At 46.2% G+C, this 21647-nt stretch overlaps 1 protein-coding gene across 1 annotated transcript in view; it reads right to left on the bottom strand.

Annotated features, from left to right (window-relative positions):
- The window catches only part of LOC147110530 (uncharacterized), a 543691-nt gene that overhangs the window by 489406 nt on the left and 32638 nt on the right, over positions 1-21647 (bottom strand). The window contains exon 2 of the mRNA XM_086000591.1: positions 11825-13240. Within this exon, the coding sequence (XP_085856717.1) occupies positions 11825-13240 (1416 nt within the window). The remainder of the gene's footprint in view (positions 1-11824; positions 13241-21647) is intronic.

The raw sequence follows: 21647 nt of genomic DNA on the forward strand, positions 1-21647 counted from the left end.
AGGAGGTGCAACGTGGCACTCACCTTGTAGGGAGAATCTGTATTTTATCACTCATGCAGTGTGTATGGGAAAACCTGGTACCTTGTTTTCTTGCATAAGCCATATATTATTCCGTTTTCATTAACCTGTATTTCACAATCTTTGAAGTACCAGGTTGCCAAAAACGGAGTTCCTCATCTCAGCTGAGACAGGACGGGACGATTTATGGCACTTCTTTTACAGAGGTGTAGAGAAAAATACAGTGGTCTCCCAGGCTCCGCAAGGGGTTCTTGGGACTCCCCATCCCCGGCCTTGCCTCTCCACCCCACCCTAACTGCCCCCCCCTCCCCACACAGTGCCGGCATGCCCTGTCAAACTCTGCTCTCCCCCCCCCGCTCCCTGCTGCAGCACTAACTTCATTTAGTTAACCAGGCAGCTCTTACCCAATTTGAACTAGTTAGCTCAGGATATCGGCACAGTCCTTGGTGAAGGTTACATGGGAGCATCCTTGAGGCAATGTAGGAAAAGAGTAATAGGAAAATTACACATAATTTAACAGTATAGAAACAGGCCATTTGGCCCAACGGGTCTATGCTGGTGTTTATGCATCACACGAGCCTCCTCCCACCGTGTCAACAAATTCTTCTATTCCTTTCTCCCTCATGTACTTATCTAATTGGATCTCATATTGTCACAACTTGCCCATAACTGACGATAGACTGCCGATGAGACAAAAAATAGGGGGTTTGGCAAACATTGGGGAAGATGGTAAATGATTTCACTAGGACATAGATAGGTTGGCAGAAGGGACAGACAGGTGGAATTTGCAATTTATTGGAGAAAAGTGCGAACTAATACATTTTGGGAGGCAAATCAAGGATTGGGTGTATAAACTCAATGGAAATGGGAGTGGGACTATTTGAATAACTCTTTCAAAGAGCCAGCACAGGCACAATGGGCTGAATGGCCTCCTTCTGTGCTGTATCATCCTATGATTCTATGAAAGGCACTGAAGACTTAAGAGCAAATACAAAATTTCTTGAAAGTGCTATTGCAGGTAGAGAACACCACACAAAAAACCCAAAGGAATTTGGGGTTTTACAAATGGAGCTACAGAGTACAAGTCCATAGCGTTTATGATAAATTTGCACAATGCAATGACCAGTCTATGTATACAGCACTGTGTGCAGTTTTGTGGACGGCATTATAGCAAGCATATCAAAACCAAAAACTATGTACAGCATAGGATGAGAAAGAATGGCCAGAATGTTGCCAGCGCTCAGCGGACGGGATGGGTGGTGGGTCTGCTGTTAAATTTAAAATGATCGTCAGCGGGTCAGGAACCCGTTGTCAAAACGCGCACACTAGACTTTCCCGATGTCGGGTCTGCCAGCGCTGAGCAAACCCGACAGGCAGCAGCGGGGGAGGCGAGTAAAATCATTAGTGGCTTGTTTACAGCCACTTATCACTTTTTTCCCCCAGCTTTTTGGAATAGTCAGGTTGCCCACTGGTTTCCCACTGTGCCTAGACCTCGTCTGTGAAGCTGAGGCGAGAGGCCAGTGGCCATTGAAACAGCTGATGAGTTGACAGCTTCAAATGTCAAGTCAAAGCTCCCAGCTGATTGAGAAATGTTCCCTTAACCACTAGCTTCTCTAAACTGCATTTCAACTACAGATTCAGAATGCTGCAAGTCTTAACACAAGTCTCCATCCAGTCTGATCTCATTACCTCTCCCACCATTAACAGATCGCTTCTGTCATCTCTATTTCACCTGTCTCCTATTCCATCAGCATGGGTGCCCTTGAAACTCTCTCACCTTGGTCCTCAGAATCCCAGCACGATCAGCCCCAACACCAGCATCACCAGACAGCACCAACAACAACACCAACCTTCGCCACAATCACAAAGGGCATCAGCACCTGAGCACATTGCTGCTCGGGAGCCCAGGGATGGCCTCAACATGGCCAGATTTACTTCACTTAACGCTGTACACCCTGGCTGCCACATGATACACCAGGTTGGCACCACCACACACCAACACCATAAAGCATCCCTACATTGCCCAAGCCATTCCTTTCACACTCATCAGCATTGTACATTGGCTAAAACACCCAACTGCCTACCCTTGTGTGTTGTTAGTTGGTATGATTGCACTAGGATGAGGGTGAGTGTGAGGGGTGGCTAGTGAGCTGGGGAAGTGATAATGTAGATAGAGAGGGTTGGGTGGAGGTGCAAGGTAAGTTGGTGTGAGTAAGGATGTGCAGGAGTAGGGTACAGAAGGCAGAGTGATCGGGATGTGATGAGTGGCACAACAGGATGAGGTTCAGTGAGATCATTGAAAAGTTTGCGTTACTGCAGCCTGGTCCTCCTGACGACATCCTTGCTTGTGCCCTCCTGTGCAATGTGCAACCAGGCTGTGTTGAAAACCTGGGGAGGTCTCTTCCACCCATTGGAAGGGAAGAAAACCTCCCTGTGTGCTGTGACTCGCTCCATAAGCATATGCGGGGAGTCATGGGAGAACCTGGGTGCAGCCATGCACCGCTGTGCAGTGCTTGTCAGTGTTTGCAGCACCTCAATGCTATAGAACACTGACAGCACAAATGTCAAAATAAAGTTGACCATGGTCCCTTTAAGGAAACCGGCTGATGACGCATCATAAATTACGTCATCAGACCCGCTTCCTTCAATTGGCCGGGAAACTCGCTGGGCGGGCTTAACAAGCCCAATCATCGGAAAGTCATTTCGGAGGCCAGGATGGAGCCAGCAGCGGGGTCGGGACCTGCCACCAACATCGCCCGCCACGGACCCACCGAGGTAGGGTAAATCGCAGCCTATAAATTATGAGGAGATACTTGAGATATTGGGAGTATTTCCACTGGAGAAGAGAAGGCCAAGAGGGGATTCAATTGTGGTTTTGAAATTATGAAGGGTGTTGGTATTGACAAATTTTCATTCTTGAGGCAGAGACGATTGCAACTTTCAAGGAAAAAATGGAAAAAGTGAGTCATAGGGCTCGATTTTGCCAGGCCCGAGGAGGCGGGAATGGAGGCGTGTGGGGTGTTAAAATTGCAAAAAGGGGCTGGCGGGCCCGACCCCGCCTCCAAGCAATTTTCCCAAATGCGTGGTTTCTGATCCCATCTCCGTCCTGCCTCCAAGAGGCGGGATAGGCCCTTAACAACCACTGAATTGCCTCTATAATCCCATTTTGAGAGGCCTTTCTGATTTTAACACTTTTCCCACATGATTCACGCCTCCTCTGAAACACGACGATGAAACCTGGCGGTAGCACAATTGGATTGCTGACCACCATTAAATAGGAGATTTGATCAGTCATCATTTGCAGGTGGCAGGACTTTGTTGTCTCAGGTCTGGGGGAACTTTTAGCAGGCATCACCATAGCTGTGGAAGTTTGGAGCCTGACACCCATCTCCAGTGTGACCTCCTGGGAAACCCCTCTCGCCACCTTGACTGAGCGCTTCCTCAACTGAGGGCTTCCTCAACTGAGGCATCTACCAGAAGCATGGGAACCATTTATTTCCTTTCCTCCTGGACATCAGATTCGGACGAAGACCAGCCGCGGCAGCAGCAGAACCATGAACAACAGCAGCACCAACAGCAGCAGCAACAACAGGAGTGCCAAGCTGCTGCTCACCCACCTGAAGCTGCACAGGCCAGAAGGCGCCAGCACATAGAAGCCCATCGGCGCAGGAGATACCCCCCAAACAGGGTCTACAGAGGATCAGCTACCTCAACATGACTGAGCAGCAGTGCCAAAGGCGGCTCCGACTTTCGCGAGAGGTAGTGGGTGACATCTGCGCAATGGTGCAGCAAGACCTGGAGCCCAGAGGAGCAGGTGGACACCCCTTACCAGTGGCCGTCAAAGTTACCACCGCACTCAACTTTTTTGCTTCAGGCTCATTCCAGGGATCAGCAGCAGACAACAGCGGCGTCTCCCAGGCGGCCGCACACACTTGCATCACGCAGGTAACCGATGCCCTCTTTGCCATCGCGCACAATCACATCCATTTCTCCAAGGATCAAGCAAGTGTCACGGCGCGTGCGGTTGGATTAGCTAAACTGGCAGGCTTTCCAAGGATGCAGGGCGTCGTTGACTGCACACATGTGGCCCTTAAGGCACCCCATCGCAATCCAGGTATTTTTGTCAACCGCAAGGGCTTCCACTCCCTCAACGCGCAGCTGGTGTGTGACCACAAGAAGGAAATTTTGCATGTTTGTGCCACGTACCCTAGCAGTTGCCATGACTCCTTCATACTGCGCCAGTCTAGTGTGCCTCCGCTCTTCATTCCGCCAGATCAATTTAACAGATGGCTAATTGGAGGCAAGGGCTATCCCCTGAAGATGTGGCTAATGATGCCGTTGAGGAGCCTATCCAACGAAGCTGAGGAGAGCTACAACTACAGCCACATTTCCACCAGATCCATAATAGAAAAAACATAGAAACATAGAAGATAGGAGCAGGAGTAGGCCATTCGGCCCCTCGAGCCTGCTCCGCCATTCAATGCGATCATGGCTGATCATCCAAATTCAGTACCCGGTCCCTGCTTTCTCCCCATACCCCTTGATCCCTTTAGCCTTAAGAAATATATCCAACTCCTTCTTGAATATATTTAATGTATTGGCCTCTACTGCTTTCTGTGGTAGAGAATTCGACAGGTTCACCACTCTCTGGGTGAAGAAATTCCTCCTAATTTCTGTCCTAAATGGCTTACCCCTTATCCTTAGACTGTGACCCCTGGTTCTAGACTCCCCGACCATCGGGAACATCCTTCCTGCATCTAGTCTGTCCAGTCCTGTCGGAATTTTATAAGTTTCAATGAGAGCCCCTCTCATTCTTCTAAACTCCAGCGAGTACAAGCCCAATCGTCACAATCTCTCCTCATACGTCAATCCTGCCATCCCAGGTATCAGCCTGGTGAATCTTCGCTGAACTCCTTCCATGGCAAGAACATCCTTCCTCAGATAAGGCGACTAAAACTGCACACAATACTCAAGATGTGGTCTCACCAAGGCAGCAAGACATTCTTGTTCCTGTACTCAAACCCTCTCGCTACGAAGGCCAACATACAATTTGCCTTCTTAACTGCCTGCTGCACCTGCATGCTTACCTTCAGCGACTGGTGCACAAGGACACCCAGGTCTCATTGCACTTCCCCTTCTCCCAATCTATTGCCATTCAGATAATAATCTGCCTTCCTGTTTTTGCCACCAAAGTGGATAACCTCACATTTATCCACGTTATATTGCATCTGCCATGCTTCTGCCCAATTACCCAACCTGTCCAAATCATCCTGTAGTTTTTTGGCATCCTCCTCACAGCACACACACCCACCCAGCTTTGTGTCGTCTGCAGATTTGTAGGTATTACATCTAGTTCCCTTGTCTAGATCATTAATATATATTGTGAATAGCTGGGGTCCAAGGACCGATCCTTGCGGTACCCCACTAGTCACTGCCTGCCATTCGGAAAAAGACCCGTTTATTCCAACTCTTTGCTTTCTGTCTGCCAACCAGTTCTCTATCCAAGTCAATACCTTGCCCCCAATCCCATGTGCCTTAACTTTACACGCTAATCTCTTATGCGGGACCTTATCAAAAGCCTTCTGAAAGTCCAAATACACCACATCCACTGGTTCTCCCTTATCTATTTCACTAGTTACATCCTCAAAAAATTCCAGTAGATTAGTCAAGCATGATTTACCTTTTGTAAATCCATGCTGACTTTGTCCGATCCTGTCACTGTGTTCCAAGTGCTCTGCTATTACATCTTTTATAATGGACTCTAGCATTTTCCCCATTACCGATGTCAGGCTTACCGGTCTGTAATTCCCCGTTTTCTCTCTACCACATTTTTTGAATAGTGGGGTAACATTAGCTTCCCTCCAATCCATGGGTACTGTTCCAGATTCCATCGAGCAATCCATCGGCTTGCTGAAGATGCGCTTCAGATGCCTGTATAGATCAGGTGGAGCCGTGCAGTACTCAGCAGCCAGGGTCTCCAGAATCATCGTGGTTTGCTGTGCACTTCACAACATGGCACAGCGTCGTGGCTTGCAGATTCCTGAGGACCAAATAGCTCCTCACATATCCTCCTCAGATGAGGAGGAGGAGGAGAGCAAAAATGAACATCTTGCAGAGGCCCATCAACCAGCAGCAGCAGTACGTGAGAACATTGCTGCCCGGGATGCAAGCAACACACTCATCTTGGCCAGATTTGCTTAGCCTAGCCAATCAAGCACTTTTGCCTCACAGCTTCTTACCACAGCATCGAAAATGGCCAAGAACCAGCGGATTCCTAGCAATTTGATCACCATACTGACAATTGCAAGTAATCCTAAGCCCTCAATGTGGAAGTCCCATTAGCGAAATGACACACGCCACAACTGCAACAGTTGCCATCAGAATTCTTATTTATAATAACAAACTGATGGCTTTTCAACATTAAAAATCACATTTCACCCAAGTGATTACCCTTGTGATTATTTGTGCAGTAACTTTCTCTTACGTGGTGGTTCCCCCTTGGCATCAGCAGATGTGGAGGCCCCTTGCTCATTTTCTTGCTGCTCGTGTTTCGACACCTTTGGCAGGCGTCCTCTGGGGTTGCGAACCTGTGAGGGCTCAACAACAGTCTGCTGCTCCTGCGGCTGTGCAGGGGTTGAGACGCCGATCTCAGTTGGGTGGGGACTCTGGTGGGGCTCTGACCGAGGACTTGGCAGTGGCATGGAAGTGTGAGCGCTTGGAGAGGAGCCCCCACTTCCTTGTTCTCTGCCACCAACATCCCTCTCATGGGTCAGGTCCACCTCAGCGCTTGCAGGAGGCTTGAGAGCACCTTGCTGCACATCAGGGGGGCCATGGAGACCCGTATCTGCACTGGCAGTCCTACTCAGAAGGACTTCCATGAAGGTCTGGTTTCTCTGTTCAATAGCTGACCATCTCTCCTCCAGAGATGTCAGTCTATTCTGAACACACACCATGTTTTCTACACTCTGGCGACTTAGCTCCTCCATGGCCGTAGCCATCCTCTTGTCTACTGTAGCCATCCTTTCCACGGAGGTTGCCATCCTTTCCGTGGTGCTGCGTTCATGCGCCAATGACTCCACAAAGGCTCTGCTCATGTTCACGATGGACTCCTCCATTCGCTCCACACTCGCAGCGACCCTGGAGACAAAACCTGCCAGAGACTCCTGCACCTGTTCCTGGAGTTCCAGCACCGCTGTTCTTCTGGATGGACCCAGAAGTAGACGGTCAACATGCAGCTGAGCCGAGGTGGGAGAGTCCTGCTCCCTCCGACTAGGACTCGCCACTGCTGTCCCTGTCTCCACAATCTGCTGATGCTCACTTGTGAGCTATGATACACCAGGTGACAACAGTACTCTATCTCGTGATGGTCCCACTGAGGTGTGAGTGTCTGCGCTGGTGCTGGGTTGGCTGAATTCTGCTGACGCTGCGCCCTCAGAGGTTGCAGCTTCCTCTGAGGAGTCTGGAGACTCAGGCTGTTCCTCCTGGCTAGTGGGGACGGGTGCTTGCGATGGTCCTGTGGGGGAGTAAAGGAAAGAGTCAGAGATGTGAGGCCAAGGTTACATGCACATTGCATATTGCAGATGATCATAAGTCCATCTGTTAGAGCTTCAGAATCATTATCAGCGACTCATGCAATGTCAATGAGAGAGATGAAAAACTATTCTGTCACCAGCTTTCTCTGATGCACCCGTCTGTCCGTCCCCCACTTGCGCATCGTCCTCGAGTCCCACGATCTCCAGGACCGCCTCCTCCCAAGGGGTGAGGTGGGCTACTGAGGGTGGCCCTCCTCCCGTCCTCACTCTTTCCCTCTTATTGTGAGCTCTCTTTTCCTGCAATGAGGGAGACAAGTGGAGTTTGAGTGAGAATGAAGGAGTGAGTGTAGAGAATCCATCGCATAGATGCTTAGAAGGAGACAAAAATGGAGTGAGGTGGCAAGACCAAGGGCCCGCCCTGTGTTTTGTAAGTTGTTTTCATAGCATCACAGTGATAGGGAGTGTGAGGGCTGCATAGTCAAATAGTTAGGTGAATGTGACCATAGAGGGGGAATGGGTAAGGATGCAGGGATGTCAATGTCACGTGGGATGTGGAGGAAGAGGTTGCTAAAGCTGAGTGCTGGTGAGGAGAGGCAATGGGGATCAGATTGAGGGTGATGGGAAAGTCATACTCACTTTTCCACTGCGCAGAAGGTCATGAGACCTCTTCCTGCACTGAAGCCAGGTTCTGCGGATCAGCGAGAACGAGTTGACCTCCTGGGCCACCTGGATCCACACAGCCTTCGTCTGCTGGGGAGGCTTCTTCCTCCCTGAAGAAGGGAAGAGCACCTCCTTACTAGCTCTTGCTCCCTCCACCAAAGCTTGCAGGGCAACGTAATCAAATCTGGGAGCAGACTTAGGTTTCCCGCTGCTCATTTTGCCTCCCGGTCCCTCTCACAGCAAAAGGCCAAAAGTTTGGCAGTCTGCAGAAGAAGCAAGGCTTCTTGCAGACCTTAAATGCAGCAGCAATGATGTCATCATCGGAGGCGAGTTTCAGACTGACAAAACTAATTGGGTTCCCACACGCTGGAACTCCAATTGCCCAATTAGGTGAAAATTGCATCATTCTCCCACATCGATTTGGAATCGGGTGGATAACACGAAAAGCAGATGACACGACCCCAGCCCACCCCAATGACAAAATCGACCCCATAGAGTCATAGACTCATAGTTTGAAGCAGAGGGAGATAAAGGGCAACAGAGTGACAGCAGGGCAGTGTCCCTGCAATTTTTTCTCCTTCAAGTATTTATCCAATTCCCTTTTGAAAGCTACTATTGAATCGGTTTCCACCACCCTATTGTATAGTTCTGTGTCGAAAGGTCCCACTCCAGCGCTGTATGAAAACCAAATTACAAATGACTAAAAATATACATGAAAAGTTAAGTAAAATTAAAATATACTATTACATCTATATACGCACACATACACAAACGTGTAGAGCTGGTGACAGAGGTGGTTAAAAGCTTTGTTACGTAACAGTAGCTCTTTTGCTGTAAAAATATTGGCCCAGAAATTCGGGTTGGGGGCTTCCCGCAGGTGCAAGCCCCCGACCTGCACTTACCTTGCGCGCCGGCCGTTGAGCTGTAGGGCCCTGTGGAATTCCAATCCGGGGCCTGGTCCAGCTGCCGGTGCGCAGTGCTTGCGTATCCCAGGGGCGCAGTTAGTTCGATGCGTCCCCTGGGATCAAGTGGGCCATGGGCAGCCAATCAGAGCAGGGAATGCTCCATTCATAAGTCTTGACAGGAAGTGCTGTCAAGACTTAAAAATACTACGGCCCCAAAATAGCACTAAACCTTCAAATAATTTTTTTTTTTAAATCACATTTTTTAAATAAACTATAAATTACATGAAATAACTATTTTAAACAATAATTTTAATTTTTGAATTTTTTTAAAAAATATTCTAATGGGGCTAAAAATAAACTTACCTTGCTTTAAAGTATTTAAAAATAATAAACCTGTAGAAAAAATGTTTTAATTTTAATTAATTCACCACTTACCTTGTAAAAAGCAGGCCTTACGCCTGCTTTTCATATGTGTAAATTCTGCAGACTTACCCTCACGGAAAAACCTGTAAAAAAAACCTAAGTTTGATGCGCACGCGCAGCCTCTCCCACGCACGCGTTCGACCTCTGAACCCCTGCTTTCAGAGGAACGGAAGTGCCGGTTTCCCGCGCATGCGCAGTGCATGCAGGAAACCGGCACTTCCATCGGGCCTACGGGTGAGTACCCTGTGCGTACTCACCCGTGGAGACCCGAATTTCTGGGCCATTGATTTTATCACAGCATTCCACATTTGCCAAATTATGAAATATGGAACACGTAAAGGTCAGTACTGGTTTTAATCCACAGATTAACACCATCCATAGTTTCAGAGAACCTGACTACTCGCAAATTAAGTGGACTTCCTCTTGAACAGCTTTAAGTATCCTGTACTGCCTTTGGTGCCCATGCAAGCTTTGACATGGTCTTTATAATCATTAATTAATTATTGTCAAGTGATTGCATGAAAAATGTACCCACTTTTGTAATGAAAGGTAAAAATGAGAAAATACGTTGAATAATTCAAAACAATCTATAAAGCTATTGTGAAATTTAATCATTGTACTTATTTAAGTGTCTTCAAAAGCAACAGCAACAGTAATTGCCGTTCATAACAGCATTGCAGCACCTCCTAATGAATTGTTTCTTCAAATCATAGAATCACTGCAAAAAAGGCCATTCATCCCATCAAGCCTGTGCTAGGTTTAGCTCAACTGGAGCTAACTACTCTACTCTAATCTCATTTCCCTGCTTTCTCCCTGTGCCCCTTTATATTCTTCCTTTTCAAATACTTATCCAATTCTCTTGTAACTGATGTAATAGTCTCAACAACCACTCAGGTAAAGCATTTTTTGTTCAAAGAAACTTCTGAAAAAAAGTGTCTTCTACTCTCCTTTATGATTTTTTAAAATTCATTCATGAGATGTGGGTGTTGCTGGCACAGCCTTGAGAAGGTGGTGGTGAGCTGCCTTCTTGAACCGCTGACGTCCATGTGGTGATGGTACTCCCACAGTACTGTTAGGGAGGGAGTTCCAGGATTTTGACCCAGCAAAATCTTGGAACGGCGATATATTTCCAAATCAGGATGGTGTGTGACTCGGAGGGGAACTTGGAGGTGGCGATGTTCCCATGCGCCTGCTGCCCTTGTCCTTCTAGGTGGCAAAGGTCGCGGGTTTGGGAGGTGCTGCTGAAGAAGCCTTGGCGAGTTGCTGCAGTGCATCTTGTAGATGATACACACTGCAGCCACGGTACGCCGGTGGTGGAGGGAGTGAATGTTTAAGGTAGTGGATGGGGTGCCAATCAAACTGGCTGCTTTGTCTTGGATGGTGTCAAGCTTCTCGAGTGTTGTTGGAGCTGCACTCATCCAGGCAAGTGGAGAGTATTCCATCACGCTCCTTACTTGTGCCTTGTAGATGGTGGAAAGCCTTTGGGGAGTCAGGATGTGAGACACTCGCTGCAGAATATCCAGCCTCTGACCTGCTCTTGTTGCCACAGTATTTATGTGGCTGGACCAGTTAAGTTTCTGGTCAATGGTGACCCCCAGGATGTTGATGATGGGAATTTATGATGGGCCGAATGGTCTCCCCTGTGCTATAATTTTGATGGATCTTTGAAATAAATATTGGTAAACTAACAAAATACAAATTCTTTAAAAGAAAAAGGCAACACATGCCATCTCAAAAATCTGCAATGGAACATTCAAGCATTAAGCACAAAGATTTGCTATCTTTCCACTCAGCAATTTTATCTATCAAGTTTCTCCCCTTTTCTAAAGGCGTGGTCTCCTCACATTGCTCTCCGGTTCTGCAGCCATGCGTCCATTATTCATGGGTGAGCCTTGATAGCAAGTGTCGACAGGCTATTTGACTGCAAGGCAAATCACATCTGAGCTCAATCCTGCCCTCGCCCTACTTCCACACATTGAGGGCAATTTAAGGTATTAACACATATTTTATTAAGCCATGACACTGAATACCAAAAAGCTTATTAGACATTTTGAAAACCATTAACTTATATTGTAATAACAACAGAAAATGCAGTATTTTACTATTGTAACTTATATTGTAATCTTTGTTAGTAATTGAGTTGCTTTTTTGAAGTATGTGACCTGAAATATATGAAACTACAGTTCTTTGTATTTAAGTTAGTGAAGTATTTTATGCTTTCATCATAAAACAATAGGACTTTAACTATAAATATTTAATAAGTGCAATCACAAAGTCATGTCTTACCTTGTTTCCTCAGCTGCATCTTTACTTCTGTTTCAAGACCTAGATCCTGAATTTCCTTCTCCACTTTTTCATCATGGTAGATATTGTCTGCCAGCTTAAAGTTAGGATTGAGATCTGATGATTTTGAGAAGGAAGGATTTCTCTTGACTACAGATCCCAGATTTTCCTTTGTCTGTGGAGCCAATACTGGATCCTCACTCAGTACGGAATTCCGGGTTGGTTTTGCTTGGACACTGGGCACAGAGGGTCGAGCAGGAGCGGTTACTTGAACCATCTGTGGCTGGGCCACCAGCCTGAACTGGGGCATTTGATGCATGGATAGAGAGCTGGGCTCAGCATTCACAGCAGGAGGATGGAATTCTCCAGACTGATGCACGTTACTGCGCACGGAGGTCATTGAAACAGCCTGCTTTGATCTTGCCAAGGAAATTGGAGAAGAACTTGCACTTGTTACATTCTGGCTAATTTGTGATCTTGGCAGTGGTCTTACTGTAGGCTCAGGGATTGTAATCTGGGTCTCCTGAGCTTTATTCATGGAGTCAATGATATTGTTGCAAAATGAATGACTAGGCACAGACCTCGTTTCTCGTTGATTTTGTATAGAATTCAAGCGTAAACTGGAGAATGTATCAGTCGAAGTGATCCGTGGCTCTCTTTGTCCCATTCTTGTATTTGGAACTTGGCCGGGCATAATGCTTTGTGCCAACTGAGACCTTGCCACAGAATGCAGAGGTGCACTTGATTTAAGCAATGGATTGGATGATTGTTTGTTCTCCAGAGCAAGGTCTTCGGCTATGTGGAGATCAAGGGATGGCATAGAACCATGACTGACTGTGCTTTCAATCACAGAGATCACAGAGTGGTCTACTTCTGAATGGAACATGTTGTCCTGGGATGAATATTTCTTCAAAGCTGGAGATGACACATGGTTTGCTTTAATACCAGAATCATTGTGTCCCAGTGGACTTTGAAGTGGGCTTGGCAAAGAGTTTAATCTCGAAGATGACGGATATACAAGGCTAGATGTAGAACCATGCAGACTGTCATCATCAATATCAGGTCTGGAAGACTGAGCAAAGCCATTTGGGTTGATTTTGTTTTGGAAAGAGGAGACGCGGGCTAAAGTGGCTGCTGTATTTCCATTAGCTCTGGGAAGTGGTTTGGAACCTTGATTAAAAGATAGGCTTGAAGTGACTTTTTTATACTGAACTGAGCCAGGAGCTGGAATGGCACTTGAATTCCTACTGATCCTCGTGTGATACGAAGGCAGGGAAGGCGTGCTGGTAACAAAGCTTTCAGTGACCTTTGATGACAGCATAGGCGCTGAACCAGGTGTAAAAGGAGAGTTCAGTGGAGCAGTAGGTGAAAACGGAGGTCCATCATCTGCATCATCAATCTCAAAAGACCGTTTCAGAGCTGTTGATATATAAAAGGAAATATAAATACAAGGTGATTTTTTAAATGAAACACTTAAGTAATAAGATCATACATTGTAACAATGTGTCTTGATAGATGCTCAGGACCTGTGTTACGGACAAGAGACTGTCATCACAATAGCCTGGCCCAGGTTCAAAATGAGGTTGCCGAGGGGAAAAGAGCAAAATGCTGAATCATTGCGCCACCCAGTAACTATAGCCACAGTGGTACCATTGTGAAATAGAACACCTTTAGCAGACAATTACATTTTGTAAATGGAGGACATTTCCAATGAGTCAACATGGATTTACAAAAGGTAAATCGTGCTTGACTAATCTACTGGAATTTTTTGAGGTTGTAACTAGTAAAATAGATAAGGGAGAACCAGTGGATGTGGTGTATTTGGACTTTCAGAAGGCTTTCGATAAGGTCCCACATAAGAGATTAGCGTGTAAAATTAAGGCACATGGGATTGGGGGCAAGGTATTGACTTGGATAGAGAACTGGTTGGCAGATAGAAAGCAAAGAGTTGGAATAAACGGGTCTTTTTCTGAGTGGCAGGCAGTGACTAGTGGGGTACCGCAGGGATCGGTCCTTGGGCCCCAGCTATTCACAATATATATTAATGATCTAGACAAGGGAACTAGATGTAATATCTCCAAATTTGCAGACGACACAAAACTGGGTGGGCGCGTGTGCTGTGAGGAGGATGCCGAGAAACTACAGGATGATTTGGACAGGTTGGGTGATTGGGCAGAAGCATTGCAGATGCAATAATATAACGTGGATAAATGTGAGGTTATCCACTTTGGTGTCAAAAACAGGAAGGCAGATTATTATCTGAACGGCAATGGATTGGGAGAAGGGGAAGTACAACGAGACCTGGGTGTCCTTGTGCACCAGTCGCTGAAGGTAAGCATGCAGGTGCAGCAGGCGGTTAAGAAGGCAAATGGTATGTTGGCCTTCGTAGCGAGAGGGTTTGAGTACAAGAACAAGGATGTCTTGCTGCAGTTGTACAGGGCCTTGGTGAGACCACATCTTGAGTATAGTGTGCAGTTTTAGTCGCCTTATCTGAGGAAGGATATTCTTGCCATGGAAGGAGTTCAGCGAAGATTCACCAGGCTGATACCTGGGATGGCAGGAATGACATATGAGGAGAGATTGGGTCGATTAGGCTTGTACTCGCTGGAGTTTAGAAGAATGAGAGGGGATCTCATTGAAACTTATAAAATTCTGGCAGGACTGGACAGACTAGATGCAGGGAGGATGTTCCCGATGGTCGGGGAATCCAGAACCAGGGGTCACAGTCTAAGGATAAGGGGTAGGCCTTTTAGGACAGAAATGAGGAGGAATTTCTTCACCCAGAGAGTGGTGAACCTGTGGAATTCTCTACCACAGAAGGCAGTAGAGGCCAATTCATTAAATATATTCAAGAAGGAGTTGAATATATTTCTTAAGGCTAAAGGGATCAAGGGGTATGGGGAGAAAGCAGGGACCGGGTACTGAACTTGGATGATCAGCCATGATCGCATTGAATGGCGGAGCAGGCTAGAGGGGCCGAATGGCCTACTCCTGCTCCTATCTTCTATGTTTCTCTTGTGTCACAAGTTTTTTTTTTTTTAATAAAGAGAACCACCAGGGAATGGTACATTTCTAATGGAACTCAAGAATTTTTAAAAGTACAGTAATAAAGCTCTAGAAGAAAAAAAAGCTTAAAATTGCTCAATGTCAGAGGTAAGCTGCTACAACTCAGCAAAATGGATAGTTTATATGCTGTGTCTTTATACAGCCCAGACATGAAAGAAAGTAAAGACATTGATATGGCACCTTTCATGACTTTAGGACGTCCCAAAGCGCTTTACAGTCAATGAAGTACTTTTGAAGTGTAGTCACTGTTGTAATGTAGGAAATGTGACAAGGTAAATTGGTACACAGGTGATAAACTTGGGCCGCGATTTCCCCTGCCTTGGCGGATCTGTGGCGGGCGGCGTCGGTGGCAGGTCGACCCCGCTGGTGTCTCCAGCCCACTGTCCAAAATGTTTTCTCTCTAATTGGGCTTGTTAAGCCCGCCCAGCGCATTTCCCGGCCAATTGAAGGAAGCGGGTATGATGATGTCATTTGATGACGCGCTATCAGCCAGTTTCCTTAAAGGGACCATGCACAAATTGATTTTGACAGTTGTGCTGTCAGTGTTCTACAGCATTGAGGTGCTGCAAACACTGACATGCACTGCACAGAGGTACACAGCTGCACCCAGGTTCTCCCATGACTCCCTCCATATGCTTATGGAGGGAGTCACAGCACGCAATTCCCTTCCAATTGGCGGAACAGACCTCCTCAGGAGACTAACGCAGCCTGGTTGCACATTGCGCAGGAGGGCACAAGCAGGGATGTTGTCAGGAGGACCAGGCTGCAGTGGCGCAAACCTTTCAATGATCTCAGTAGATCACGAAACATTAGTACAAAGCCACACTCAACCTCATCCTGTTGTGCCACTCATCACATTCCTATCACTCTGCCTTCCCTACTCTACTCCTGCACATCCTTACTCACACCAACACACCTTGCACCTCCACCCATCCCTCTCTATCTACATTATCACTTCCCCATCTCACTGGCCACCCCTCACACTCACCCTCATCCTAGTGCAATCATACCAACGAACAACACACAAGGGTAGGCACTTGTGTGTTTTCGCCAAAGTTCATGTGAAATTTTTGTTAATGTGCTGTCAAATATTGAAATCTTTATTTTTAACTCTTTGCATTCTTGGACAGATTTGTGTGCACCTTTGGAAGTGGCTTAGTGAGTTGCAGTGAATGGCGAGACATAACGGTAACCCCCGGCAATGGTGGTGAGTGTGAAAGGAATGGCTTGGACATTGTAGGGATGCTTTATGGTGCTGGTGTGGGGTGGTGCCAACCAAGCACACTATGTGGCAGCCAGGGTGTACAGAGTCAAGTGAAGTAAATCTGGCCATGGTGAGGCCATCCCTGGTGCTGATGCCCTCTGTCCTGTGCAGCATCAGGTGATTGCGGAGAAGTTTGGTGTTGTTGTTGGTGTTGCTGGTGCTGCTGGTGTTGCAGCTCATCGTGGTGGGATTCTGAGGTCCAAGGTGAGACAATATAAAGGGCATCCATGCTGATGGAACAGATAGCAGGTGAAGTAGAGATGACTGAATCATTCTGTCAATGGTGAGAGAGTTCTTCCAATGAGGTGAGAGTGGATGATGAGTGGAAAGACTGCAGCCTGCAGAATCTGTGCTGGAAATGGACTGAGAAACAGCTTGTTGCTGAGAAAAGTGATGATCTGTCAGGTGGGAGCTTTTATTGTACATTTGAAGCTGTCAAGTAATCAGCTGGAGCAATGGCCACTGAACTCACGCCTCAGGTTGACAGACGTGGTCCCCGAACAGCGTGGGTCCCGTGGCCATGCAGTTAAAATCAAAAAGTAATTTTAAAAAAGCCTGTTAACCATCTGTCAACTAGATGGTAATGATTTCAACTGGGTCCCCGCCCCCCGCCATTGCCATCGGGTCTGCTCAGCATTGACAAATCCAACATTGGGAAAGGCGCGTTGCGGCGGGTTCACGACCCGCTGTCAAAAAAGTTTTTCCCACCTGACCCGCCACCGATCCCGCCCGCTAACCCCTTGCAAAATCTCGGCCACAGACTAAGGAATTCACAATCAGGTTTCACCAGATGGTGAGATGCCAGTGTTGGCTGGGTTAGCAGCAGAAGCAAAACATCAAATTAAGGAAACAGGAATATAGTGATTCCACTTTAACAGTCTATAATCTGCCACTGGTTATGTGTAAGAGTGGTGATGCTCAAAGCTATGGAGATCATACCCAGCCAACGTACAGCCCATTAAGGAGGAGAATAGAAATTAAAATGATCACATATATATAATTTTAAAATGTAATGACATGAACCTCAAGAAATTTAAATGAGCATTTACTTTTTATTTAGACAATTCTAGCACATGCAGAAACTGGCATTTAATCCAACTGAGACAAATCAGGCGAATGGTCTCACAATTCACACACAAAATGACCTCAGCGGTTTTCAAACCACGTGCAATGTACATAAATCTGTAGAGTAAAGCTGCCCTTGAATTCAGTGTCTCCAGCTTAGATAGGCCATGTTGTGGAATGTGGGTAATTTAAATGAAATACTGCATCATGAGTTACTCTCCCTAGTTTTTTTATTTGAGGTGCAGTGTTGGGAATGGTTACCAATTCAGTTAAAACATTAATGATTTCAGCCAAAAAGCAAAATTAGCTAGAGTTCCCACTCCTGCTTGCTATCCAGTGATCCCAGCTATAAAGTATTCTTGCTGGGCAGTGGGTGAGAACAGGATGCGGCTCATCTGTGATGCACACCATACTCGAATAACCTGCTGACATTCTCTGCCTCAGCTCACAACAACAACAACAACTTATATTTATATAGCACCTTTAACATAGTAAAACGTCCCAAGATGTTTCACAGGAGTATAAGGCAAACCATTTTTTTAACACTGAGCCATATAAGGAGAAATTAGGGCAGGTGACCAAAAGCTTGGTCAAAGAGGTAGGTTTTAAGAAGTGTCTTAAAGGAGGAAAGAGAAGTAGAGAGGCGGAGAGGATTAGGCAGGGAATTCCAGAGCTTAGGGCCTAGGCAACAGAAGACACGGCCACCAATGGTTGACCGATTATAATCAGAGATGCTCAAGAGGGTAGAATTAGAGGAGCGCAGATATCTTGGGGAGTTGTGGGGCTGGAGGAGATTACAGAGATAGGGAGGTGCAAGGCCATGGAGGGATTTGAAAACAAGGTTGAGAATTTTGAAATCGAGGCATTGCTTAACCGAGAGCCAATGTAGGTCAGCGAGCACAGGGGTGATGGGTGAACGAAACTTGGTGCGAGTTAGGACATGGGCAGCTGAGTTTTGGATGACCTCAAGTTTACATAGGGTAGAATGTGGAAGGCCAGCCAGGAGTGCGTTGGAATAGTCAAGTCTAGAGGTAACTAAGGCATGGATGAGGGTTTCAGCAGCGGATGAGCTGAGGCAAGGGCGGAGACGGGCGATGTTACAGAGGTGGAAATAGGCGGTCTTAGTTATGCCGCAGATATGTGGTCGGGAGCTCATTTCAGGGTCAAATATGACACCAAGGTTGTGAACAGTGTGGTTCAGCCTCAGACAGCTGTTAGGGAGAGGGATGGAGTCAGTGCCTAGGGAACGGAGTTTGTGGTGGGGACTGAAAACAATGGCTTCGGTCTTCCCAATATTTAATTGGAGAAAATTTCTGCTTATCCAGAACTGTATGTTAGATAAGCAGCCTGACAATTTAGAGACTGTGGAGGTGTCGAGAGAAGTGGTAGAGAGGTAGAGCTGGGTGCCATCAGCGAACATGTGGAAACTGACTCTGTGTTTTCGGATGATGTCGCCAAGGGGCAGCATGTAGATGAGAAATAGGAGGGAGCTAAGGATAGATCCTTGGGGGACACCAGAGGTAACGATGCGGGAGCGGGAAGCGAATAAAGAAAGGCAAAGCACTGGAAGGGCAACCCATAAAACCTTTAACAGCTGGAATCATTGGGAGTAATTTTGACTTTGGGAGATAATAGAAAATCAGGCGATATGGGATCAGTCGGCCCTTGTACATCTCTCCTGATTTTCAGTTCCATTGAAGTCAACCCTTTGGTCCTTCAATTCCCGCCTTTTCAGCTCTCCCCTCCACCCCACTATTGCAGAAAGCATTTCTTTATCCACCTTTAAAAGCCTTCTGAAAAGCTATTTTTTCCAACCAACCTTTCCTTCACCATACCCAATTCTCCCATCATGGTTCGGCACACATTCCTTTCTTTATTTTTAACTAGCTGGGGGGGCCCGGCGTTGCCAGGGCAGTTTAGAGGGCCGCGCGGTTGACGGCTGGCTGCTGCCGCTCCCCTGCTGTGTCTCGGGCCGCGCGGTTGACGGCCGGCCGCTGCCGCTCCCCCGCTCTGTGTCTCGGGCGGCGCGGTTGACGGCCGCCCGCTGCCGCTCCCCCGCTCTGTGTCTCGGGCCGAGCGGTTGTGAGGCCCGGCCCGAGTGACCCCAACTCACCTCCCGCTCCGGCGGGCCGACGCAGCTGCCCCGCTCACTGTTGAGGAAAAGCAGGGGAAAAAATAGAGGCTATGTTTCGGGAGGCTGCAGGATTGCTGGTAAAAGCAGGGGGAAAAATGGCGGCAACGTTTCGGTAGGCTGTAGGATTAAGTCCCACCCATGACGCACCGATTGGTCAACCATCAGGTCACTGAACTGTAGGATTGGTCAACCATCACGTCACTCAACGCTAATGAGCGGTAGGATTGGTCAACCGCTAATGAACGGATTTTTGTATACTGTCCGAACAATTTTTGTCTGACCAAAAAGTAAATACACCTATGACACTCCCCTGATCATCAGCTTTCTTTTGATATAACATATGTGTAGGTACGCTCTATAACTTTTGAGTGTATAGCGGACAGACAGACGGACAGACGGACCTCCCGGAAAGGATGTTTTCTGCAACAAAGGCTCTGTATAAATGCTAGTTCTTATAGCTGCTTAAGTGGTCATCTGCAACATTTTAAGTTGTCAGCAGCTAAAAGCATAGTAAGTTGTACCACCACCTTCTGAACCAGAGGCTTGCAAGTTCAAGTATTCAAACAGCTCATCATTCTGGTCTAGTTGCCACAGTTGGGGCTATACCATAGGGTTCTTGGTTGTCAAACCTGCCCTAGTCCTCCTTGCCCTGCAGCAGGCCGCTCATGAAACAGCATTAATCGTAGTTTGAATAAGTTATTCTGACCAACCCGCCCCTCAGCTCAGAGGTTGAGTAGACGAAACAAAAGACTAAAAACCGAATTGGTAGGAGAAAGCTACTGAATTGGGTAGAAAGGCTTCATTAGTAATCTAATAAAGTTTTGGTCTAGATATATATAAAGATCTCTGGTTCGCTGAATTAGGGAAACTATTAACAAATGTTCCGAGCATGGATATTCCTCACCAAAAATAGCCACTGAAAAAATATAATTTTTAATTTCCTTAGTGTTCCTTTCCTAATACATATTCATAAACAGTCTAGAGTTTTAAAGTAGTGTGATGATTTAAGCAATTATTACACTGGCTACATTCATACTGGCCAATGCTTTACCATGTGACAGAAGTCTTATACCACCCGTACAATATGCCATCCATGTTTTACTACAGACACGCATCACATTGTCATTCATTTTTGGCACATTATACCATTTAGAAACAACATACTTTGTGAAACTTTACAACTTTTTTTTTTCCTGTGGCGTCATTTGTCTAGCTCAGAGTACCTACCCACTAATGACTACTGTGCACACAGTCTGACAGGTCAAAGTGTTGGAGGTCAGTAATTAGTAAGTCCAGTATTAGCTCATAAGGAATTCATAGTGTCTACAGCTAGAAACAGCAGTGTGATTGTGAAACCAAAGATGAATAGGACGGCTTCTAACCACAGCATACATCTGTTTGAGGCACCATGTAGTAAAGGACAAAACAGAAATAGGAAACGTCTATTATATCTATTTAAACCTAAGGCAAGTCAGGACAGAACACCATAGGCTCTTCGTTACTAGTCTAAAAAAAATCCACTGGGTAACATTTGCAAACAAAGTGTGATTAATTCAAAACTAATTCAGACAACGAAAAAGCAACTTAGTTCAAACAGATTATGTATATCCAATTAGCATAACGAACTATAATTATTAAATGACTGGCATCTCTCAAAACATCCCCTAAAGGAGATACAAAACAAAGGTGGTTATGTCTGAAATCTGAGCAGTGTAATTTAGCCCAACTATCCATTCTGCCAACATGTTTAGCCCTATTTAACTGTTGACAGTAATATAATCAGAAAATATAAATGTGGATCATTTTTCAATATAAAAAACAAACTAAGCACACAGGCATCCATCTGTTGCTTGATATTAAGATATAGACAGACATGACATTTGTAAATATATGGCTTAACCCTTATTAGTTTGCAAAAACATGTGAATTTTGTCAAACTTAACAAATCTACATTTTTAAGGTTTGAAAGTGTGACTGCATTGAACAGCACTGAACGTTTTTGAAGGTAACCAATTCTTTCTAACTCTTTTATGGAAACTAGATTACATTTTACACAAACAAAAAGATAACTATTTAATAAAGTTACAGCAGGTCGTACTCTGAATAAGAACATAAGAAATAGGAGCAGGAGTAGGCCATTTGGCCCCTCGAGCCTGCTCCGTCATTCAATAAGATCATGGCTGATCTGATCTTGGCCTCAACTCCACTTCCTTGCCTGCTCCCCATAACCCTTGACTCCATTATCGTTCAAAAATCTGTCTATCTCCACCTTAAATATATTCAATGACTCCGCCTCC

The sequence above is a fragment of the Somniosus microcephalus genome, chromosome 11 (assembly GCF_052327205.1).
Source record: "Somniosus microcephalus isolate GS21.2 chromosome 11, FLI_Smic_1.0, whole genome shotgun sequence".
Taxonomy (NCBI): domain Eukaryota; kingdom Metazoa; phylum Chordata; class Chondrichthyes; order Squaliformes; family Somniosidae; genus Somniosus; species Somniosus microcephalus.